Source organism: Struthio camelus, chromosome 6 (genome assembly GCF_040807025.1).
Source record: "Struthio camelus isolate bStrCam1 chromosome 6, bStrCam1.hap1, whole genome shotgun sequence".
NCBI lineage: Eukaryota > Metazoa > Chordata > Aves > Struthioniformes > Struthionidae > Struthio > Struthio camelus.
Genome location: NC_090947.1, coordinates 27,358,437 through 27,384,236, shown reverse-complemented (window position 1 = coordinate 27,384,236; position 25,800 = coordinate 27,358,437). Strand labels below are relative to the sequence as shown.

At 40.4% G+C, this 25,800-nt stretch overlaps 1 protein-coding gene across 6 annotated transcripts in view; it reads right to left on the bottom strand.

Annotated features, from left to right (window-relative positions):
• The window catches only part of ITGB6 (integrin subunit beta 6), a 57,983-nt gene extending 37,279 nt beyond the window's left edge, over positions 1-20,704 (bottom strand). For 2 of the 6 annotated variants that reach the window (XM_009676132.2, XM_068948802.1), the window contains exons 1-3: positions 3,536-3,647; positions 3,356-3,432; positions 2,535-2,614 (exon numbers count right to left, since the gene is read on the bottom strand). In XM_009676132.2, coding sequence (XP_009674427.2) covers positions 2,535-2,614; positions 3,356-3,416 — 141 coding nt within the window. In that variant the 5' untranslated portion in view covers positions 3,417-3,432; positions 3,536-3,647. Of the gene's footprint in view, positions 1-2,534; positions 2,615-3,355; positions 3,433-3,535; positions 3,648-3,890; positions 3,956-9,458; positions 9,490-9,513; positions 9,544-15,597; positions 15,664-17,670; positions 17,735-20,564 lie in introns of those variants that run through there. The other 4 variants (XM_009676130.2, XR_011141938.1, XR_011141937.1 and 1 more) reach the window with 4 other exon arrangements.
• Between the last annotated feature and the right edge of the window lie 5,096 nt (positions 20,705-25,800).

Genomic DNA, 25,800 nt, shown 5'->3' with positions numbered 1-25,800 from the left:
CAAATTTCCCATCTGTCATGAGCATACTGTAGCCACTTCTAGTCGGGTACCCTGCTCTGGATCTCTCTCAAGTCTACCCTGTTGCAGTTGTATTGTGTATAAAACAAACATCCATTGAGCTAGATCACTGGTTTTCAATCTTTCTTAATTTTCCAGACCCCTACAACAGTTGGAATCTGGAGCCAAATTTACACACAACGTCAACACATTTGTTTTCCTAAGTTATCTTTCCTTCAGAAGTAGACTACAAATTTCTAGGCCACAAACTGGGGGGAAAAAACATAGCACAAACAGCTCAGAGCTTTTCTTTAGCACAAACAAAGCTGAGTTTTGCTGCTCCAGTGATGAAGGACTGTGCTGAACTCCCTCTCTAATGGGAAGCGTAGGAGCAGTAAGGGAAGACAAGGAGTTGGTGTGAAATTGCCTGGAGGGAGTTGTGGTCAACCAGATTTGCTGCTGCCTTGGCTAGCGGGACAATGGGTGGACAAAGAGGTATATGCAGTTTCAGTCCCTGATTCCATACATATATTTACATTTTATCTCCTCCTCTGGTTTTTGTTTCTCCTGTGAGAAAGGAAAGATCTATGTAAGATAGGAGATGATTCATAGTTACAAATCCTCACTACATTGTCACTGGGCTAGGTCTCGTTCCTTTCCTCTCTTTTTTACAGTTAGCTCAAACGCCATATTCTCTCGCCAAGAGACTGGTCTCAGTGAATTCATTTCATAGGCAATCAAGTTCTCCTACACATTGCATGGGGAGTCTGGGTGTTCAGCTGAGACAGAATTCCCCTGGGCAGCAGGATGTCTGACAGCCAAGCAAGGCAAGGATAAATCCACTCTGTGAATCTAGCCTGCTAGGCCTTTTGACCAAAACCTGCTGGGAATCGTCTGTCAGAATCAGCACTGAAACGTTCAATTCCTGGTTCATGGTCATGGGCCCACAGCGCAGGGCCGTTTCTTTCTCCTAGGCTTCGACAAAGCACTTTGGATTCAGGCATTAAGCCACAAATGTTCTCCACATTCAGTCACTGAGAAATTTTCTATGCAAATAACAAAAAAATTACTTTAAATCTATTAAGAAAAGGATTTAGCCCCTCATTTCCCACTGAAATTTCAGCCCTCATGGCTGAAAGTTTTCAGGGATCCTATACATTTCAATGTAAGCAGTCTTGAGACACCAGACAGGAATAATGGTTTATTGTGCTTCAGACTGAATCTGATGTCTTTTCTCAGACAAAACTCTCAGCAACTGCTTCTTGAATACAGTGCAAATAAAAATTATGTACCACTCTAAAAATTTCACAGGGGAAACAGTATCATCTCCTGTAGTTACACACTTTGAATTGCTGGCTTTTCAAAGCACGTATGGAGAGGCAAACTCGTATTTCAAAGATAGTTATAAAGTGCATGTTTTTGTCCCATAGAGAAAATTGTTTATTTGGAGACACCTTAATGTTTATTCTGACACTAAAGCTCCCAGGTCTTCTGCCTTCTATGGGTGTTCTTTGTCAAATAAGTTATTTCAGAGAACTTCATGTAATTTGAAATAAATGTTTACTATATGCCTTGCTGATCACTATTCTGAAACATGCTAGCTAGTTCTATCATCTGCCAGTGACTAGATATTGGACGCAACAGATTCACAAAATCATTTCCATTTGTCTATATAAGATATAAAAGTCAAGTTCTCCAAAAGACAAATGTAGCCTCCTCCAGTTGATATTCAGAAATTATAACAACTAACAAGTTCCTCAGAAACACTGACTAACAGTTCATATTGCATTTTAAAAAGATGGCCCTAAGCCTTATTGGTCCAAGGTTATTTTATTTCTCTGCTATTTCTGGCAAATTTTTAATTGTGATAGCCAACTCTTTTGCAAACATTAATGAATTAAGATATAGAATATTTGCTATGAAGTGGGGAGATTTCGTTTTTCAGCTTTTACAGATGAAAGTTTTAAAAGTTTTAAAAGAAGAGATGTTAAGTGACGTGCCCAAGGTTACACAGAAAGTCTGTAACAGACGTGTAGGAAACAAATCCAGATATTTATTTCAAAGCCCTGTGTCTTAGCCAAAATATTTGCATCCTATAGCATACATCATCATATCTAAAATCAGGCACAGATTTACTATTTGCATATGCAAACTGACCACAACACTTTCTGTTTACCCTGTGTGGTATGGCATATAAAATACATAAATTCCAGTCTGACAGGTAACTCCACGTCTGGTACTTTATCATTAGCACTGCGGGTGAGTCAGCCCTCAGAATGATGACCTGAGCTTTTCTAATAGCACTTTTATTTCTGCCTAAATTGAAGACTTTTTTTTTTTTAAAGAAAAAAGAACAAGGAACAATAGATCATAACGTATAGATTTGAATTCCACTTCAGATTCCCAGAGAGACTGCCCTAAGCACTACATGCATTACAAAACCTTGGACTGACCCAATTAAGTCAGTATTTCATCACTCAGAGCTACTACAAACACTTCAAGTCTTACTTTGAAAGTTTTTGTATCATTTACTCTACCTCTTGAAAACACCAAGCACAGTGTGGTCCAGAGAGCAAACAGTCTTCGCAAGTCACTGCATTTTCCTGAGAACAATTCCCTACATTTAAATTCAAGAAGATAAAAGACAATTCATAATGTGTTTAATCATTCAATTTATGAAGAATCTTGTTGTTTAGAGGCTGTAGGAGATGAAAAAGACGCACATTTAGCCACATTTAGAATTAATGATAAAATTCCTTCATAAGGATATTTCTACTGGTAGAATGCTAATTCTCTGGGGGAAAAAACCCACAATTGCTGACAATTAACCTACTCACTTTTGTATGCTTTATGGATGTCCATTCACTGGTGCCCATACGCTACTTGTTTTCTCCAGTGCCTTTGATAAAATGCTACATTTACTTCTTGTATGGTACGTGTAACACATTGCTAACATAACCAGAGACATTAAAAACACAGATTCATGTTCACTCTACATGCTTAAAACTGCTTCACTCGAATCTGTAGATACTTGATATGATTTTAATTTATTATGCAAGTACCAGTGAAACACTGAGTCACATGAATAGTATTAAATTTCTCAGTGGATCAAACATCAATTAGTATAACTAAGATAGCTCAGACGCCTGTCTCTTTCATACATGTGCTATGTAATGACCACACAAATCTCAGATGAATTCACAGGATAGCCCTACAGCAGTCTGTTAAGAAAATAAAAAATTCATTAACCAGAAAGGAACGACTGGTATGAAACACAGAAAGCTACTCAGTACCAACTTAAAACAAGAAACACTGTAAAAATAGTTTTGAAATGGAAATGACTGCTCCTGTACCTTACCTTGCACATTGTTATTTCTCTGCAGAAATAGGAAAAAGAGGCAAAGCAATGCAATCCCCATTCGTTTTCAGTGCTGGCTGCGTGACAAAAAATATTAGCATGTTAATTATCGTCCACGTAAAGGTAGAATGTCGTAAAAATCATACATTCCCAAAGTGTACGTTTTAAGATGTCACCTACACTGGACTGGGAAGAAACTTCAGTGCTATCAGGACAAAACATGGATAAAAATGAAAACAAAGGCTACCTGGACAGGTAAAGACAACAAGCTGTGCATAAAAGTAACCTGAACATGGTTATCACTTCCTTGTTTTCCTGTACTCCTTATAAGGTATACAATCAGAAGAAAGGGGAAAATTCATTCAGGTGAAGATTTCTGTCAATTCCAGTCTCTCTGGGTCCTAGAGAAACCTATCCATGAGGGCATTGCTGAGTATACAGCAACTCTGAAATGCTCTTCTAAAATAACTCCTTTAATTGTTCCCTGAGAGAGTTCATTAGGCAAACAGGTCATACAATTGCTAAGTGATTATACCTGGAGAGATGTAAAAATCCCATTTTTTCAGATTTCCTCATGTGGAGAGAACCTTGTAAAGGCAGCTGGGGAAAAAACAAAAAGCAATCACTAATTGTAACTGAGGCTTCAGTAATTCAAGACACAAGAGAACATTTTTTTTTACTAACATTGCAAATTGAAAAGGAAATGTATCACTGTGCAGTGCTCAATAGACAGAGGAAGGAACAATTCCCAATTCTACAACTGACCCAGAAAAATCAGTTAAAGTTTGATTCTTGCCTAGCAAGTGGCCCAATATTCTGCATCACAAAGAAGTTACTGCTATAAATCTCTTTTCTCCCTCCACAGGATGAAGGCAAAACATGCATTTCTTACAGCTTTATTAAAAGAAACAAAAACTCTTATTGGAAGATTTCGTGTCTTCCCATTTTTTATGTTTTTGTCTTTTTTTAAGAAAAATCGCTCAGGACAAGTCCTCTCTTATCATACACAGGTGTTTGCAGGCAACTCTAAACACTACAGTATAAAAGTAATATTTCAACAGTTGTTTTGCTGGCCTTTCCTGAAAATATATATCCTGTTTTTCTTCAGCCAGAAATCCTACCAAAGCTAGAAATTTATCTCATAAGAACTAAGTTGCTCTAATCATGAGAACTGGCAGGATAAGACCTTCCCTTTTAAAAGTGGTAGTAGCTGCAATCTTGGGGCAGGCTGTTACAGTAGGGATAGGTTCATACTAGTAAACTCAACATGCCTGGAAACATTCCTGGCCTTTGAGGCCAACTGGCACAGAAAGACCTCAGTTTATGCTTGCAATTTGCCTGCGGGGACCATCCTAACCACCAAATTGTGCCCAGAAATTGTTTGCGGAAAGGGTTAATTGGAAAAGGTCAAATTCATGCCAGGGAGCATTTTAACAGTTTAATAGCATAGATAATCTCATGCTAAGTGCCTGGAAATATTCCCGTGCACATCTGATTTTACTAGTATTTACACAGTCTATGGTAGTTTCATAGCTGCTCAAGTTGAATTACATCAAGCCTACCTTTGTCCTGCCCTTGCGTTCACACCCCTTCTCCTTTATCTGGTGTCCAAACAAACAGTGAGCTGTTTCAGACTGACCCAACTGGAAACTAATCACCTTCCATGGGGAAGGCTGGGGAGCTAGTTTTTACCCGGATCTGCTCCTTGAACTGTCTCACTGTCCAGCCAAGCATGAGTGCAGGACAGAAAAACTGGAGTTGGCAGGAAAGGTGGGAATATGTTAGACTGAATTTAGCTCAGCTTAAACTGTTGTGGAACCATCTCTTAACATTTCTATTTACAACAACACTCCTAAGTCTCTTTCAACTGCTTCCTATACCTCTGAGTGTCATTTGTAAGACGCTTGTTCAGCTACAACAACTTCTTGTGGCATGAAAAAAGCATTGATTAGATTATGTCCCCTTAGCTGGTAAAGAGGCAATTTTATCAGGACAATGTCTGCCATTACATAAGGTCACAAAAAAGTGTAGTCAACTGAAAACGTTTGCTTGCACTAAGAAAAAAATCATTTTGTAAGTGTCATCCAACATATTTTATTTCCCTATTTTTAATTTACATTTGAGTACATGCCCTTTAACGTAATGCTATGTCTACAGTCTCGCAGAGCTCCCCAGAATCTGTGCATGAAGAGCACGCTTACAGAACAGGGATTTCCCTTCCAGTGCAGAAGATGACTTTGCACCTCTTACTAGCCTCGGGTAACATAACAACACCTCTAAGCGTTCTGTGCTCAAAGGATATGATGGCAATCCTTCAGCCACCAAAAACTACTAGATTAAGGACCAGTCAGGTGAACTGCTGGCTATTGGCAAATGCTTATTTTTACTCAATATATCCAACTTTAGCAAACTTCTTAGTGTAGAGAGAAAGGATAATACAATCTACATAAAAATTACAAATTCTGTTTGATATTATCAGTTCTCCATTTGCTTGTGTAGTATGCTTCATATAGCCTCCAGTCATGCTGTCCTTGCCAAGAGTTATGTGCCTGCCTCTGAATGGGAGGGCTGCCAAAGACTATCTGAATAAGCCTAGCCTGAATAAAATAACTAAGTTTCTGCAATCTAATCAGAACAGACCTCTCCAGATTGTCTGTAAAGCAGAGAAGGAAACAGAACAAAAAGTGAACAGAAGAAAAATTAGGAGAAAAGATTCAAGGTTAGTTTTGACTTTTAAAAGCTCACAGAATGAGAAGGTCAAAACCCCCAGGAATGGACAGAAAGGGAATGAAAAACTCACCTCACCGATAGGGCCACAGTAGGATAAAAGAGGTCCAGGAAGAGAGACAACAAATAACAAGAGTGGAACTCAGGCAAGGCAGGAAAACCCAGGTAGGTAGCTATTAGATGCTTCTCATTTCAAAATAGCTGTACACATCTTATGTGACATCTAAAAAGAGCTGACTTGGAAGCTCCCCTACAAATTTTTTTTTTTTTTTTTAATTTGCTTTAACTATCATATATGCTAGAGGAGAAGAACTGTAATCCAGAGTAGACACACTGATGTGGGGAGGGTGTTTGGAGGCTTTGGAGAACGCCTGAGGTGTTGGAATTGCTTGGTTTGACAGCAAGGTTTCTCTTCTTTAAGAAGGTTTATAAGACAGAGTCAATGCTAACAATGACACCTTTTGGAGCAAAGAGACCACATTTGGAGCCTGCTCATATGGAATGCAAGGGCCTAAAGATAGGCTGACTAATATCCAACGAGAGGATAGCAAGCAAGTTTCTGATGAACAATTAGTTTGGGGAACAGGCTTGAGAAGAAGGGAAATAGTCTTGATTCTTTCTTTCTAGTATACCTACAGAGCAAGCATTACAAATTAAAAAAAAAAATGCCAGAAGTGTTAATCCAACTTTCTCATCATTATACCTTTTTCCCCCTTATTTCCACTGATCCTTCTCAGTAAGTCTGTTCTGCTACTTCACTTGCAAGAACACATAAGTTTCCATTCTTCCAGACTATTTCTAAAGTTAAGTCCAGTACCACAGTCCTCTCCTTGACTCCATTCTTCATTTCTTATTTTATTCACCCAAATTAGAGGCATCAATCCAACGAGATAAAACAGCAAAGTACTTCATAGTACACACAGAACACAATTAACAGTCAGTACATATTCATTTTGGAGCAAATTCTGGCCTCACTTAAATCAGGGTTACTGATGTAATCAGAAACCCTGAATACAGAGGTACAAAGAAAAGAAAGTTAATGTTGGCAACAGAAGAAGAAATAAAACAAAAACATTAGCCTGATGGTGCTTTTCATTAATAATATTTTTTCCTCTAGAGCAAACATGCAGCTTTCTTGACAAACAAGACCTTGATTCACACATCAAGCTGCAGCCAAAAAATAGGGCAGTGTTCTGATGTGTAAAGGTTCCAAATCAGAAAGTGTTTACACACAAAAGCATGCCTAATAATTGATTTAGTCAAATCAAAAAATTACTTCATTTAAAAAACTATCAGCCTCTCCTGCAAATAGGGTATGAACTGATGTAGTATAATTACACATATAGGCAATCCAACCCAAGAGAAAACAACAATTAGTTCCTTCTGAACTAGACAAAATTGGAAGAGGAGGCATGTTAGCTCCAGTGAAGGTTTATCAGTCAAAGATCAGTATGTGCCAAGTCGCTCTAAGCAAAGGAAATCTCTTTTACCTAGAAGCTGAAGAGCTATATATATGGAAGAGAAATTCTTGTAACTGATCTCTCAGCCTCACACAGAGCCCAGCTCTTAATTCTTGTCTGTGCTCAGTTCATACGCACCCTCATCCTGAAAGCCGGGCAAAACACTGAGCCATTCAAAGACTGGCAGTCCTGTAGGTTCAGATAGTCCTTGGAACTTTTATGAAGGTGGGAGAGCACCTCTTGGATGCCAGAAAACATTTCTCTTTCCCTTCACGAGAGAATTTTGTGGAACTGGAAACAGTGAGGTGGGTTTTCCCTGCCCTCCGTCGTGAATAACGATGTACACCAGCTCAATGCCTCTGTAAGAAGGCCTATCAGAATGGCAAAGGTGTACACTCATTAGATCAGAGGGATGTTGCTTTGTATTTCAATTATCTGGCAACTTCTTTCTCTTCCTGCTTTGCTTCCAAATCACATCTGTCTAGAAAGCTCCTGACAATCCCCAGCGGGGAATGGAAGTGGCCTTTAAAAGTTTAGGTCAAGCTTTTTTACCTAAAAGTTGGCCAATGAAGAACACTGAGAAGTCTACAGAGGAGGTGCCATCAAGAAAAAATATTCTTCTTCCAAATAGGATATATGTTTTGTAGCTGATATGTTTTGTCAAGAGATTCCCAGCAGAGATTGAAGTTATTTTCTTTGCAAAATGCCTACGCAGAAATATATGCCTTGCCAGCATGACAAACCTAATTCTAAAGAAGAGTTATAACAGATGTTTCAAAGGACGTGTGTCATTTAGCTAAGCAGGGATCCTGGAGGGGGAAGAAAAAAAAAAAGGTTTCCAAACCTGAAGCTTACATTAAGCTCCAACAAACTATGATTTAAGTAGCCACACAGCAATGTGAATGTCCTGTTAATAGGACAATCCAGCTCTGTCAGAAACTGCACACAAACACAGAAATAATATTGGAAAGACTGTCCTGTCCCTTCCTTTGCTGCAGCATAAATCCTGGCAATACTTAAGGGAGAGCTGGCAATAACATTTAAAAAGGAAGCAACAACCCTTAACCAGCAATCGTATTTCATGGGGAGAGTCACAACAATGCTGAGTGTAACCAACTAGTAATTTTGTTTTTATTTTTTTCCTGCATGTGACAGTTTTTCTAGTTATAAAACAATAGCATCACCTAAAAAAACACTTTGCAAAACAAACGAGTTCAGATTCATACATTTTAATGTCTGTTGATAGTATTTGCTATCCCCTTCTTTTGCTAATCAGCACAGTGAGTGGTGGGTATTGCTCCACCAGAAAATGGCCTCAGCCCAAAGAAACCACCGTAAGCACGCAGGGCCTGTATAAATGACAAAGTTAGCCTGCGGAAAGTGAAGATGTGAACACAGAGTGTCCATGAGCCACTTCACATTGGCTCCCATGTTCTGGAGTGCACTAACAACATGTCAGGGAACTAGTACCACAAGGTTCCTGTGCAGACAAGCCTGCAGGTTAAGCTGCGAAGCCCTACGGAGGTGTGGGCAGGGGTGTGGAAAGGTAAAGGCCTCTCTTGCTCTCCTGTTGAGGTTTTGCTTCCAAGCACCACTATCTGCCTGCTCAGGAGCTCCTTGACAGCGAGCCGCTGGGAATGCGACGCAAAGCGGCTTTAGCGAAAGATAGTGGAGTCTGCAGCTCCTTCCAGGGGGTCACATAAGCTGAACAGCCACACGTAGGAAAGGAATTTTTTTCTTCCAGCTCTGAGCAAAATGGGGTGTTGCAGATTTGTGACTCACGCCATGACTCATGCTCTGGTCTCCTCTTGTTCCCGGGGCACCACACTGCTATTAGACAAGGGGAGGGAGTGAAATCAACAACCTACCTCTGAACAAACAGAGAGGAAAAGAAGGAAAAAGGATTAATTGCTCACCAATTTGGAATGAACAGCAAGCAGACAACCCAGGGTGTTTTCAATCGGTATTTACCTTATCCACAGTTCTGACCTGGCTGGTTTCAGCGGAGGGCGTGAGCAAACCTTTGTCCTCAATTTGCTTTGCATGGGTGAGCACTCCTAAAGATTTGTTCGATTTCCAGATTTGAATAAACTCCCACACTCAAAGCAAAATAATCAAGCCTCCTAATTGCACAGGGACTCAGGTAGAACTTGTGGAAAAATCACATGGGTTCCTACAGGGACTTTTAGCCAGCCAGGCACTCAAAACATGCCACGGGTTTTCCACACAGTATATTGAATCTGGCCTAAGTTTCTGCTTGATTTTCTCCGGTAATTGTACACCTTGTTCTCCCTGCTCTACAAAAATCTGGGACCAGGATTCCAGAGCAAGCACCCTGGTTTACTGCTAGAGCAAGGCTGAATGTTCGGGTGGCTGGAACCACTGTGGATGCTAACTCCATAAGGTTTCAGATCTCCTGCCCTTTAATTGACGAGTTTGCACAACTTATCCCATTCAGATTAGTGCTAACTGGTGAAAAAACTCTGCCTACTCTCCCTGTTACGGGATGGCCAAAGGCAGTCCTCAGACGCGTGGGTTACAGCTGCACGAAAAGAAAGGGGAGGCTTTGGCACAATCTTGAAACAAACTGCGCTAGGTGATGCATACAGAAGAAGGCCTTGCTTTTGAAAAGGCAGGTATTTGTAAGCATGATGTATTCAGGCCTGATTTATCCAGACGTAAATTCTAAGCTAGTGCGCTAGGACTAAATCACTTGTAAAAATACCTTTTCCACAGTAATCTCATGCACAGAAACTATATTTGCATCTGGGTTCATCTTGCAATGCTTGCACACACACAGCTGAAACATATAGCTTGGATAAGGTTAATTTAGAAAAACCAAAATAGGTAAGCATGCTTAGCTCAGCATCCAAAAAGCCACTAAAAACCAAGAAAATCGGCCCAGGCAATAGCTGAAACCAGGTAGAGTAATGAAGATTTCAAGGAATTATTTTGAACTTTGACAGCATGGGCTCTATTTACAGACACACAGCATTGAATCCACTCGCTCCTCTCAGGAGATTCAGGCTCTTTCTGGGAAAAGAACAGCTTTTAGAACTTCAAGAGGACTTTGTGCAAAGTGCTGCCATCTTATGGTTACTTTTCTATTCTGGAGTAGCGAAGGTATTTTAAAAATTAACACATGCAAAGGTGTTCAGATACTGAAATTGCCCTACTACCATTTAGCAGCATTTTGTCTTGCTACATATTTAAGACCCTTCATAAACTTCATATCTTTATTAATATCTTTCATCATTTATGTTAACACATCACTTTTCTTAGCATCTTTTCTTTCAAATTCCTGCTACATGGGTCTCATCTACCAGAGCAAACAGAACATTACTTCTAGTGTCTTTGTTGTAAGCTCAGTTACATGAATTTGAATTTTCAGAAATTGTGTTCAATAGTCTTGTCAGTATAAATTATTTCTGTATTTCTCAAATCTTGCTTTATTGCTGTGTGGGTGTTTCTTATGAAAATAGTAGGAAGGAAATTTAAACCACCAATGTCCACTGTGATTTAAACAACAATGGTGGAAAAAACACCTCTATCAAAAGACCAGTGTTTCTCCAATTTTTCTTAAAGAACTGATAACAATTGTTGATACTATATACCTAAAGTAAAATCATGCAGGACCAAGAACATGCAAATAGAACCGTCTCTACATAAAAATGAAATAAAGTAAATCAATTCCAATTATCTTGGCTGAGTTACATAAAAAGGATAAGGCAGAGCAAAAATTCCCTTATAAATGCATTCCAGGAATGCAAAATGTTTGATCATGTAAATCCTATCAATAAATATTTTATGCTTCTTATCTTATATATTTGCAACAGCATTGCTTTGTTTTGGCTGGACATTTAACAAGTTACCATAATTTTTAAACAATTATTTAAAATCCTCATTCTCAATATTTTGTAGTACATTAACATACTCCATAGGAGGCCATAGAGTCACGTTCTATAATATGAATCAGTAGACTAACAGAAACTCAGAAAAATACTGTTGACAATACCACAAAACAGAGGGTATAACACTGGAAAGGACATCATAGATGCTGATTACATGTCCCTGCTACTGCACCTTTACGCAACTGTTTTAATAAACTTACCAGACTCCATCATAAAACTATTCAGATTGTTTATCTCTCTGACACAAATAGAAAGCTGGTCTACTCACCTTTATGGCAAGGGTCTACTCACCTATATGCAAGAACTGGGTGAATTCTATATTCTCCCATTTAGAAACAAATAACCTCCATTTTGCTGTGTTACCCGTGACTACAACAACAGTTTGTTCCTGCCACGCTTACTAGAAGACTGTTTCAGAGACTACACTCTTGTCATGGCTGGAAACCTTCTAAATTCCAGCCTAAATGGACTAACTTTCAATTTATATCCATTTGTTTTAGTGACAAGATTGTCTAGTACCTTAAATAACTTCTTTCCTTTCCTAGTATTTGCCCTGCCCTTCTCTCCCCCTCCCCTGGATGTATTTATAGAGAGCAATTGTATATCTCTCATTCTTTGTTTTGTCCAGGACTACTACTCTGCATTTGTTTCAATGCACTTTCCTAATTATGGGTGACAGACCGTTCAGAGTACTCCAGAAAGTTTTGACCAAAGCCTCCTACAGTGGTGTCCGTACTTATGTATCCCTCCCTAAGTTGCTTGTGTCATTATTTAGGAGGATCATATTCACCTTTTCAATGGTTCCACCACAGCTGGCTCAGCAGCCTTCTATGATTGTCCAAGACATGATGGTCTTTCTCCTCTTGTCCAATCAATAAGCCACAATTTAGAACAGAAACTATTTTGACCTCCGTTTGTTTGTGGTCTGGCATTTATGCTATTAAAATCTATCCCATACCTCCAGATCTCAAGTTCCCCCACTCTGCCTATATGTTTTTCTCGTCTGACAGATGTTTTTCTCATCTGACCATGCCGTTTTTAGCAGCAATGAAAACATTAAGGGAGATCAGCCAAAACTTTGGTTCTTGAGAAACTCGACTTGTAACCTCTAGGTAGCCTGATAATTCCCCTTCCAGAATAAGGTCATGCACACATTACCTCAGGCCTCATATTTTTTAATAAACTTATAGTGCTTTTATCCTATTTTCTTCCATTTTATCTCCACATCCTTATTTATTCTCTCTTGCAAAATGTGTACAAAATTGTGTGTGCAAAATTTTGCAGATTTGACTAATGAAGCTGTGGATACGAGATCACTTTTCCTCTGCTCTTTTCTCTCCCTTTTTTGGCAGATCTTTTAAAAGTACTTGCTCTTGTAGTTGAAATTGAATTTGCTGGTCCTTTTAGCATTTTAGGATGGGTAATGCCTATTATTCCACTGTGAGTCTACCCTGCTCCTTGGATTTCATTTTCAAGTTTGTAAATGTTAGTTTACAAAAGTTAGTTTTAATTTTTATACATTCTTTCATCCTGTTTTTGTTTTCTCTTAATATATTAAGAAAAAAGAGAAATAGTTTACTTGGTTTGGGCAGTATCTACACTGTCTTTAATCTCTACCCCATTCTTACCCCACCAGTCCCTCATTTGTGTAGTAGAAGAAAATTCTAGTGTTTTACATTTTGTCTGCAGATTGTATTTCAGTTTGCCACTTGACAAATTGGACTGTATCCTACATTTCTCGGTTCCCAAAATACAGTTTTCTTTGCTGGTTGGGTATTGTGCATTTTTTTCTCCTATGTCTTGCACTCTCTTCGCTCAATCCTCGTATCTTTTTTGAAACATTTATTCACCCAGCAAGGTTCTAACATCCTTCACTATCTACTAACAGTGCAAAATGAAACAGGATTTTTTAAATATATCTAAATTAAAGAAATTCTTAACCTCAGATCTGCAACTTTCACCCACTTGACATCACTAGCTAGTTTTTTTAGTTTCTCAGAATTTGTCCTTCTGAATTACTGTACGTAACAGGCCTAATTTTTTCATTCTTTCTCTTATTTTCAGTTGAGTCAAATTGAGATAACTTTAGCTAGGTTATTTTCTACAGCCAGCTGCTCTATGTCATCACTACCTAACAAAGACCACCAAAAATAACATCATGTTGGTCTAGTGACTGCTTAGTGATGAAATCTGTCAGCTATCATACCCTGGAATAACTGCCTCTACCATTATCAGTAGCATTTGCTTTACACACTATTTTTGAGCAGTTAAAATTTTCCATAATGAGACAAATGCTTGGAAGTTTCTCTTTCATGTTTTAAGTCATCTGTATCAGATGTATTTATAGCAAATCCTTAGTGGTCCTTCAGATGACCCTCATTGCTATTCTTCTCCCCAAAAGTCTGTCAAATTCCATTCTGTCTGTGCTATCTCTTTCTACCTCCACACCTTAGGACCTCTACTTTTATTTCTAGCTTTCTTAACAGTCCAGACATAGGTTCAAGAGTATTCCAGTCATGGACTTCTCATTCACCATGCTCTGTTATCCTCGAGAGACCCAGTGTCATCCTGAGACCTGTAGTTCTAGGCTGCTTGTGTTTGTACAAAATATTTGTACACAAATATCTCAGCTTGTTTTCTATGACATTGTCCAATTTTTTTGTTATATTGCTCACAATACTTTCATTAACTGTCCTGGCATGCAAGCCATTCTCCTAACATTCCTACCCAGACAGGAATTATTCTACCCATGTAGCACTTACTCTTCCATATTGCTCCCATCCGATATTTCTTTATCCCCCATATATTCACCTTATTTTCCATTTCCTGTTTTTTGAAACCAGGCGTGGAAATTACCTACACATGTCCCCCAGCCTTCTCTCCTATCTCCTAGCTTACAATCCTTTTACTGATTATACTTATATTTAAATACATATTATTAGTATATATTATTTCATAATAAGTTACATGATGCAGTCATTATGTTACTGATATCAATTATATCAATCTCAGTTCCAGAAAATGAATACCATATTTTCAGTTGAACTTCATCGACTGTTCGTGAAAAATCCTCTTTCCTCTCAAAAGCCTTACAACACTTCTCATAGCATCAGTTCTTAAGACATCTGCTGCCCTTCATTATCTTGCATGCTTTAACACACCCTCTTTAGGAATGAAACATTGTAGCGTTAGCTTTTCCTTCAGGACAAACCTACTCAGACAGATTTCCTTTTTGTTTTGTATTCTTCTCAACGTTCGGTCCTTCAGCCTTTTTTCCTACAATGCGAGCTGATAAAAAGTTGCTTCAGCCAAGAAATGACTGCATTTCCACAGACATTAAAATGCCTTCTGTTTTATAAATGGAATAAATAATGAAAATGCATGCACATACTGTGTCTCTATTTGCCTCGAATACAATCTTTTTGGCTTGAAATTATGCTATAATAGTGCTGCTGACTTTACATATATAAGGCAGATTTAAAATAGTTTCAGTTTAGAGAAAAATATTTTTGAATGAAATAGGTAAAGTGAAATCTTGAATATACTTTTGAACTTGAGTAATTGTTTATGAGATGTGTCATCAGTTCTCCTGGAGGTAGTTTAGTCACTTTGAGTTAATCATTAACTGAAACTATGTGAAAACCTATTCAAAGCCAGCATACAATGAAGTGTTCTGTTAGGGAAGAAATGCAGACATTGAGTCATAGTTGTCAGTTATTCATTATACTTCAGTCAATTATGATGTGATTCTTTGCAACCTTGTTCTTGCTTTTGATTTCTAGTGTGTTACTGGTCTGGTGGATGAGCTTCCCTAAGTTGGTGCAAGATCCTGCTCACCCTAATCAGGTGAGACACTTGAATGTCTAACCACCATAAGGTAACTACACTATTTTAAAACTATGTGGAAAACAAAAATGAGGGTAAAGAGGTTAGTGAACATAATATTGTTCAAGCTAACAATTACCATGTGAGACAGGAGAAAAAGAAATATTAGAAGTACAGTTCTGCGCATGGATTGCTCAATGGCACAAGAAGCCTCATTGACAAAGTCTAGCAGCCAGTGATATAATTTGTTCCCGAAGAGGGACATGGCATTTATTCATGAAGAATGAAAGCATTAGAAACGTCTACATAGCTTTAGTACCTGAAGAACCGATTCACAACTAGAACAGGTGACCATGCCTGGTTCATAAGAATGATTCAGGAGTAACTGTGGAGAAAAATAACAATGTTATCATAAAATCTGCTTTTTTAGTATGCTACTTCAGCAACGCTATGGGCCTGGACATTGCTCTGGCAATGCGTACTCGTAAACAGGTAAAACACACATTGCTGTGGATAACACCCCCCCAACCCAAATTGGTTAATTTCAAAGCCATTGACACTTTGTATCTGGCAGTACTAAAAAACAGAAGAAGATACCACCATTCATTACTAGCTAATAGAGTCTGCAGGAGAAGGTGTGCAAAGCCTGTATTCTGCTGCCAGCAAAAAGGCTGGATGACATCTGGGTTAACAGTGATTTGGAACAGGTATCTGAATGCCCTTATAAATCAGAGAACAATAGCTGTGCTGGGGAACTTGTGAGGGCACACAACAGGAGAGATCAAGGACAAATTCAGACAGGTTAAACGCTGATCGCTCCAGAGGACCATGCATGTCGTTGTAAGCAAACCCTTCAGGGAACACTAAACACACTAAACACCTCATATACTGGAGGTGTCTCTGTCTGTGTTTACTATAGGCAGAGCCAAGGGCAAAACTGGCTCCAGACTTGGGCCCCTCGGGTGCCTACTGCTACACAGAACAAATCTGGACAAAATATAAGCAACAATATAAGTTAACAATATGGTTTGTTAAATAATTTTTTTAAGCCATCTTTCTCAAATTCAAAGCGAGGTATGCTCTCGCACAGTGCATGAATTTCCCTGCATGTAGGACAAGCACAAATGCCCTTTTCTGCCTGCGCCATATTAGACCAAAGGAGATGAGTGCACGACTTATAAGTCAGTCATGATAATGATTTCAAGCAGAGCTATGTAATAGTCCAGCAGAGGACTGAATATGCTAGTAACGTCTTGTACAAAGTACACATTTATCATGATCTGATGAGGTCATCATTTTTCTTTCTCATTTTGTGAAAGTTCTCAATATTTATGGTTTAAAACAATATACAAAAGCAAATAAACCTTTTTGGTCCTTTATTTGGACTGTGATAGGATTTTTAAAACTGGCAGGCATACAACTACCCAGGATTCACGCACAAAATCAATCACATTACTGAGAAAAACATTCATTTTTACCAAGTATCCTTTACCATCAGTTCGCTCACTCGGAGTAATACAGCCTTTTTACTTGACACACAAATGATATTTATATTCTCATGTGTTACCATCTGATTTATTCCTACCACTTTTATATGACTATAAAGTATATGAATATATAATAATGCGTATTTTCTCCCTTGGTTCTTCAAAAAACATATTTTGTTTTCATTTGCTGTGTTTGTGAGTTGAGCGATGGCAGTTTGATTTAGCTAGTGCTTCTGAAATCACGTATTAACAAATCTGTCAAGACTTGGCTTTTTGCTTACATTCTTCTAAGTTCACAGTCTTCATGGTATATAGGATTTTTGTTTTGTTTGTTTTATGATCCTGATACTTTTTTTCCTTCATTGTCAGAGGGATTTTTGAGGAAGATTGTTTGTTGGAAGAACTTGCTCCTGTATTGCAACTAGAATCAGTACAGGCTTAAGCGTAGATACAGCCTCTCAAGCTTCCTCCTGGAGAGCCTTCCTGGCTTAAGAAATCCCTTAGTGCAGTTCTTGTGGGAGATATCTGTCAGCCTCTTTCTGTTTATAATTTCTATTAATACTCCGAATAACAGCCCAGGCACCACAGAGGCCTTGAGTCAATTCTACAAGGACAGCAGGTAAATATTGCCAGAAAAATAACAGCTCAGTGCTGGGAACAGGGGATTTCCAAATCTGAGCCTGAATGCCTTCAGGGAGGAAAGCCAAGCACAGAGGATGAGGAAGTCAGGAAAAGATCAGAGAGGGAGCAAAGTTTACTGAAGCTGATTTTAAACAGCTGACTAAGTTGTTGGCTTTGATTTTAACATCCATTTCTACTGAATCGAATGAATTGCCTTTAGCACAGCACTGTGGGACTGAAGCGGGCAAGAAACAGCTTCTGGCGATGGTAAGGATCATTCTTACCAGCAGGTTTTCTGTCCTGGAGAGGGACGGTCCATGCACAGTCCTACCCTCTAGACAGCTCTGCTAAGGGAGGAAAAAACCCAGTCTGTGCCAGACCTTAATAAGGCACCTCTGCAGACACAGCCAGGACACGTTACCCTAGTAGTGCTGTTCCTGGGTAGACTGCAGGGTGTCATTTCATGAGCAGCTAGCAGTGAATGAAACCTCATTTTGATCAGGCTTAACCTCCCAGCCGACAAGCCTGGAGACCGTGGAGCACTGCTTACACTGTCACAGCCTTGAGGCTGTCTGGGCACCAGCAGTGGGAAATAGGAACCCTAGGAGAGAAACGTGTGCTCAGCTGTGTTCGCCCGCACCCCTGGCAGACAGATGAGAACCACTGCAAGAGCTCTTCAGAGAGTTCAAGAGTTCAGGCTCTGCAGGACCCCTGAATTCACGGCAGCCGCTCTGGTTGTTACTGGCAGAAAGCACTTAGCAAGCAGATTGGAAAGTAAAGTAGTAATCTGTGTTTTCTTATATATAAAATACCAGATAGCAAGTCAGACAAGTTTTGGATGCCACTGAGACGCTGTCCAGGTCACAGCAGTGACTTAAGAGGCATATTTCTGTCTAAACTTTCAAAATGAAATGTTGTTAATGACAGCACAGGCATCTTACGAGTTTCCCCAAATCCCTTCAATCTTAACAGACAGTGTAAATGTTTTAATTAAAGCTTTCATAGAGAAGCAGATCAGAACTACTACATCAGTTTCCTTTCACGGCATGTTTCAGCAAGCTGATGCAGATTGCTAGGTTGATGAGATATATCAATATTATAAGACACACCATGTGTCAGGCCGAACACATTAAAGGCTGACATTAAACTTTCATATGAATCATTCAAACTTACTCAGCCATCCAGAATTGATATGAAATGAAAAGTCTGACTAACAAGTTTTATTATTTTTTTGATTTTGTAGAAGTAGGAGGATGAGGCGCATGAACAGTGGTTCATATGAGATAGCGACTTTAACTCTGCTCATGTAGGAATTGTGCAGACATTTTGATGATGATGGATAGAAATCTACATTGGCATTTTATTGAAGATATCATCATAGCTTTTTGAGAATTAAAATTTTGACAGTTTGATGGGGGGAAAGTCTGTTAAAAGTCAGGTTAAAAAAATCTACATATATCGAAACCCACTTTTTAAAAGAGCTGCCCCCCAACATCTCCCCAAGAGAAAACAGGTAATGTTCAAACTGAACGTCATTTTACTTATTCCTTTTCCTTTTGATTGTCTATTGGTATTGTCAGTTAAATTTTCTTACAAAGATGTTCAGTTGTAAAATCATTTGGGGTTAGATCTCAACCACACAACTCAGTCACAAAAACACAAGTTTACTGCACTGAGTAGTCCATGCCTTTATTGGCACAAACAGCGACCTACAAATGGTAGTTAGTACTTTCAAGATTTTACATTTCCATACTTTGGACAACATTTCATCATGATTCATCATTCTTCATCTATCTTTATTTCTACTGATTTTATTTCTTTTATAGCTCAGCTCTGTCTAGACCAACATGCAATTCCGTACAAGTACAGCTTAATCATAACTAGACATGCAAGCCTCACTGGGCAAATAGGTGATGCTCTCTAAATACTTCTCATCAGATTAAGTTTCCCTTTCTGTCTCAGTAGGATGGAAACATTTTGTTCTCATAAAAAGCCTTTTTTTCCTCCTTATTATAGGATATTGCATGTTGATGAAGTATCTCATGATGAAGTTCACTGTGGACCATTATTAAAAGTTAGTGCTGCAATACCATTACTCATTGCTGCTTCACTTTCTGCATGTTTTTGGTAAGTCTGTGGCACCTCAGAAGCTGCAACTGTCATCAGGGAACAACACAGAAGCATTCAAAGCGCTCTACAACTCTGCTAGGAGCAAGGCGGCCATCTTTCGCCATCCTGAATAGCAGTAACTCTGCAATGAAAAACAACTGCGGCGTAAGCACTAGAGATGGTGGCATAGCAAGAGAAGTGCTGAGAGCATTGCAACCAGAGATATAAGTAACAGGCCTATTCGTAGAAGTGTTTTTCCCTAGGGGATGGAGTCTTGCGGGTGACTTCATTAACTGCTGACAGCAGGCAGACCGCCCTGTGCTGGGAGTGGAAGGGAAACAGTCATCAGATGGCCCCAGCCACAACCGAGGAAGTGCACAGAAAGATAACAGACAGGTGAGGTGCTTTCCTCACTATTCAGAAGAAGTTAGTCACATCCCCGAATTTAATGCTCTATCCCTTTCCTTTTGATAAAGCAATCTTTTTGTTTTACATGCAGACTCGTGATTTGCACAAAGGGTGCTTTTGTCAATTGAAAGCACTCTTGCAGTCTCCCCAGGTTTCTGAAGGTGGGGTCTGAATTCTCTGTCTGTTGTCCATTGTAAGCAAAATCCCAAAATATCTTGGCATTTGTTACTTTTATTAGTCAGGCGAAGACACTTACCAAACCTTATTATCTGCCATTCAATGCCATGTTATATTAGACCTCTCACAGTATGTGCAATAAAACTCTTGTCACTGTGCAGCCAGCAGGACATATGCTCTCTTTGGTCTCTCTAGCACACTTAGTTACAGAAATGAGGACCCATAGCCCAGATGTCCTATTCCCTTAGAAATAGTGATCCCCAGACTATTCACTAACTTAAAAACATCCATCCCTACTGAACCTGCCTTGAGGCTGCTTGGTGTTTACCTGAAGGTGCTTTCTGCACTTAGAAGATTAATCGCTAATACAGCTAATGTAGCTAACAGCTAAACAGTTGACAGTTCAAACATAAGAGTTTCTCTACACAATCACTTCTCACTTTGCTCCAACATAAATACAGGGGGAAAAAAAATGTCGCCTTACCTCATGTTCCCCACTACACTTGAGCATCCTCCAGCTGTGGAGCAGACCTCCTCAAGCTCACAACAGTCCTTGTGCTGCGGCTCAGCTTTCCGCTGGATCTCAGAGAGTCTCTCTTCTCCGCGTCAGCTGCCTTGCCCTTGCCAGCCCCGCAGCTGAGCCCCCTCTGTAAAGGGACACTGCTGTGTTACTCCTTCTAACTTAGCTTTCCTCTCCAAATGCTCCAGATTCACCTGGTGTCTGTGTTTCAGAGATTAACTCCTTGATTATGGTCTTTCTTTAGTAAGTTTTCTACTCTCCAAATGCTGTCTCCTGTAGAAAGTTTCAAGAAAACTGGTCTAAAATGCCATTTTTCAAAAGTCCTATTCTTCCCAGAGGGAACACTACTAGTCTTTCTTTAATAACCAACCAGGCTATTTATAGGAATGGTGACAGTGTGTCTATCTCCCTAGTACAATGAGCATGAGGCAGTCCACATGAGCCATGACAGAGGCTGTTCATAAAATCAAAACTGCGATTCATACGCTGTATATCAATAGTGATTTAAGCAACCACTTTCTTCCCTCACACCAGATGGAAGAAATAAGAGCCCTACTAGCAAAGGACACATAGCATAATCTCTCTCCCAGACTGGAACAATTAGTCCATTGCTTTAGAGAATCATGTTGAAACTACTTTGATTATTAAAAGTTTTCTATTTATTATAATACTAGGTCATTCTAGGATAACGAGGCAGTGCTTCCCCCTCTACCACACTTGCTTTCTACTCAGGTCACATGCCCTTTTCAGGGGTGTTTTTTTCCCCCCCCCATAAACTGTATTGTAGGTCCATATTAACAGACCTAAATTAGGCCCTTTCATCTAAGCAGAACACGACAGTTTGGGGATGAACAACAAAAGAATCCCAGACAAACCTGAGCCAAAGCCAGAAACGGCAGGGAGGCAGAATTTGCTTAGGCTACTAGCAGGCGAGGAAGGATCAGTATCCACAGGTTGAGAGTTGGAAGACCAACATATAAGGGTCTCATCTAAGGTACTAACTGGGAAATGGAGCACAAAGAGCAGAAGTGTCCCAGTACACCTAGATTATATCATTTCTCTGGGCTGGAGGTGAAGGGCTGGGGAAAGCACTGAAAGGATTGCAAAAGCAAACAAAGAAGGCACGGATGGGCTTAGGGCTCTACCCTGGGATCAGGGAGGGAGGTAGAAGAGGAGTGGAAAGACCTGAGAAGAAGCAAAAGGGGGTTTCCTCAGAGCAGTGCCATGAGCTGCTGCAGCCAGGCAGCACGTGGGCCCAGTGGGGCAGCTGGCCACCTGCCCCTCGCCCCAGCCAGAGACCCCCCCGCTTCCCCTCTACCATGAAGGGCAACAAAACAACTACCCCATCTCTACCAGACCTGGGCAGGAAGGTAACAGCCACTTCAGCTACCCCCACCCTTCCCCATTTCCCACCAACAGCTGCCCCTGCCCAGAGGGGCCTTTTTGGCCATGGGTGCACAGGTGGGGAGGCAACGAGGCCCCGCGTTAACTCCTTCCTCGCTGCCAGCACGTGGGGCGCATTACCACAGTAAAAACGCAGAATATTGGTCTTCTTCCCTCCCTGTCGTTGAAGAAACGAAAGCCCCCGGAAGACCCTGTTCACCTGGCACTCGCGCATCGCTCTCTGGGGGCGGGATGGTGGCACCGTGCGGGTCCCCCAGCCCCCCGCGTGGTGGCCCGAGGCCCCTTGGTGCCCCCACGAAGCTCTGCCCCGCTCCTGAGAGCTGCCACGCTGCACTCGCACAGGGCCCGCGGGGAGGGACCCGGCCGGGGAAGCGGCCCCGCAGGAGGCAAGCTGTAGGGCCTTGGGAGAGGGCACCGGGATTTGCTTGTTTAACACTGACGTTATGAATGCCAGCGTCCGCTTTCTGCGAGAAAGGTCTGCAGGAAGTGGTGGGAAGTGTTTTGGAAGGAAGGGAGATGAGGAGAAATGACAGACAGGAGCGCTTCTTTGGGCATGAACCCCGTGTGAATTTGATAGAGCAGATAATAAGGTGAAAGTAGGAGCAAAGAAGTATACGGTAAGAGAAGAGTCACTTGGAACTGGGTGGAAGAACAAGCAGAGGCCAAATGTGGCTGAGGAGGAACAGTGGAACCTGTTGCCCTCTATAGCCCCTCGGCGTGGCTTTTTGTTGCCGCAGTTATTGATGTGCCCCTGGGAGCTCATTAAAGAGTTGTAACTCGGCGCTTGAGCGTAAGTCCCGAAGCGCCGGGAGGCCTGGGGCGCGGGAGGCGGGCGGAGGGCACCTCGCCGCCCGCCCTCCCCCTCGGCGGCCGTCGGCTGCCTGAGGCAGACGCGGGGAGCGCGGTGGGACGGGGCGGCCGCGGAGCAGCCGGGCCGGGCCGAGCGCGGCCGCGAGGTGGGAAAGGTGCCTCGGGCGGCGGGCGGGCTCCGCGGCTCCGCGCGCAGCAGCGCTCCGCCCGCGCTGCTGCCTGCCGGGCGAAGCGGGAAGAGGGGCTGCTCGCAACTCGGGAGCCGCGTCTGCCCGTGTGCGCTCGCCGCGTAAATACCACCGGGAACCCAGCGCGCTCCTGCCTGCGCTTGCACAACGCTCAGTCTGACTCACACCTACCGTTTTACTTGGAAAGCCACTGGGCGCTAAATAAAGCAGCTTTCTGGACAGACAAATACACTTTTTGACCTGTGCAGCTGTTAAAGAGAAATCCTGTAAATAGTATACAGTTGACATTTGGTTTGACTTCACTGAGAATTAGGGTTGCCAGAACTGGCCTCTTTCAGCAGAAGAGGGAGAGAATAATGTCAAAGTTTATGTATATTTTTGTATATATAAGTACACACACACACACACAATATATATAGATATAGATATAGATATATAGTGTGTATATACATATATACACACACAGACGCCGCACATACATAGTGTGTATACATACACACATATGTATAGACATATACACATATATAATATTTACACACTTCTATATAATGTTTCTGTCTATATATATTTATTATTTAATGTCATAATGTATCTATAACATGAAAACCATAAGACCATTTTCTACGACTTTTAACATCAATGCGGTACATGGGTCTTGTAATAATTACTACGTGTGTAGGACTGTGAAACATTAGGGAATTTATTAGGTGTCCTTGAAAATAGAATTTAAATGTGTACAGAATGATTTTCTAATAATAACTTTTACCGCTGATGAAACTTTCCTGCTGAACTCCTGGGCCATGATTAGTACAGTGGAAAAGTACAATATACCATTGTGATTTTTTTTTTTAGCATAAATATATTGTTTATTTGTCAGGCGATATTGGGTCAAAAACTGTAGAGATCAGCTGATTTATTAGAGCTGAGACTTTTTTGGTTTTAGTACTTTTATTTATTTAAATAAGTGTAATTTCTTCCTAAGTGCATCTCTGCAACTCCTGTTTTCACTAGGATGTTCCTAGCCACATTTTTAGCACATTATTTTTTCACCATTTTTTTTTTAGTCTGACGATTTGAGGAGAACAGGTATTCAAGCTCTGACAAGCCAGACACATTTTAGGAAGAACAGAATAGACTCAGTTCTCATTAGCATTCAGATGGGGCCTAACTATGTGCGACTCAGGCTAGCAGTACAGTTATGGCACTTAGACTTTTTGCACCAATTTAAATATAAAGATTGCTGCAAATGATAACCATGAGCTTTATTTGTCCGTGGCATGCATCTGGCATGCACTCTGCCCTCTTTAGAGGGAAAGATTAAACAAAAAAAAGAAATGAGCCAAATTTAAATTTTTATACGCAGGTACCATCTCATAGGTAGGACAAAGTCAGATTAAGAAAGCAACGGATAGTAACAAAACTGGTACATTTAATATCTCTTGGAAAAATAGTTTTAAAGCTGCCCCACTAGTTGCTTCTGAAAATGCACTTTGAGTATTTTGCATGATATAAAAATTCCTCAGGGAAAGAGACAGAGTAAGACGGCCCTTCCAACAGAGAAGTTTGGATTTTGCCTTTGACTTCTGGAGGAATATATGGCTAAGGACTAGAACCAAGTTTGTCCTTAGATATCTATCAGAGGTACAAAGGTTACCCATGTTGTCTGCAGTGGTAATGACACATTACTATGATTTTTAATTTTCTTCATACAAGCATGGAATTAAAAGATTAATTTCCTTTTGAAATACAAGATCTGGGGCCAGATTCCTGTGTAATTCATATGTAGCTCCTTGACTTCTGATTCTATGGATCAATTATGTTTCTTCACCAATCCATAGGAATCAAGAGTCATGGAACATCTGAGGGGAAAAAGGATGTTTGTGAAACACAAGTACATATACCCTATGCACAAACAATAAACAATCCCAGAAAATATTTTTCCTGTAATAAAATACAGTCCCCCCATCCCCACAAATTCACTGCTTCTCTTCAGAGCAAATATTTATTGGCAATATACACTTCCTTGAAGGAGGTGCATCTCACAGCTGCAAGAACAATGTTAGCAAGCCAGAGCGTCTAACGTTCAATCAACAGAAGAGCATGTAAAATGATTTTTGACAGGCTCAATGAAATCAAAAGTTGTCATCACTTATGACAGTCCACATGACTGACTTTATTAAACTTGCCTATATCCTTGAGAGTAGAATCTGCAGATGCCTGGCCTAAATATTCTAGATCTAGAAGCCTAAGAGTCCCATTTAAGAACTTCTCTATAACATGGAGGATAAACTGGTGTATAACTCTGTCATGCAAAATTAAGTAATATAATTACCTGAATATTTTACTGACAAATTCTTCTGATGCCTATTTATTCAAGATAAAACTCACAGCCAGAACTCTCAGATCTGTGTTTCTGAAGATATTTACTTAATCTGTGGTTCGGACTTCAGGTGAAAGTAGTGCTAAATGAAGTCATATGTAATTGTAGATCATGATGGGCAAATATTGCCTGCACTTGATCTGTAGATACGAAAGATGCTGGAGGTGGGGGAGCAGTAGAGTTGTTATTACTTCTATTACAGTACTACTTCAGTCAGAAACTGGTCTTTATGGTAAAGATTGCACAAATATAACTATATTTGTACAATATATTTTACCTCGATATGTACCTCAACTATACTGAGGTACAACTCATGCCCCAGAGGCTCGACACAGATGAGTTGATTCCACAGTAATAGGGGTAAGTTTTCGGTGCATACCAGGCACAGATGTTGCTAAGAAATTGGCAGGACAGTGGG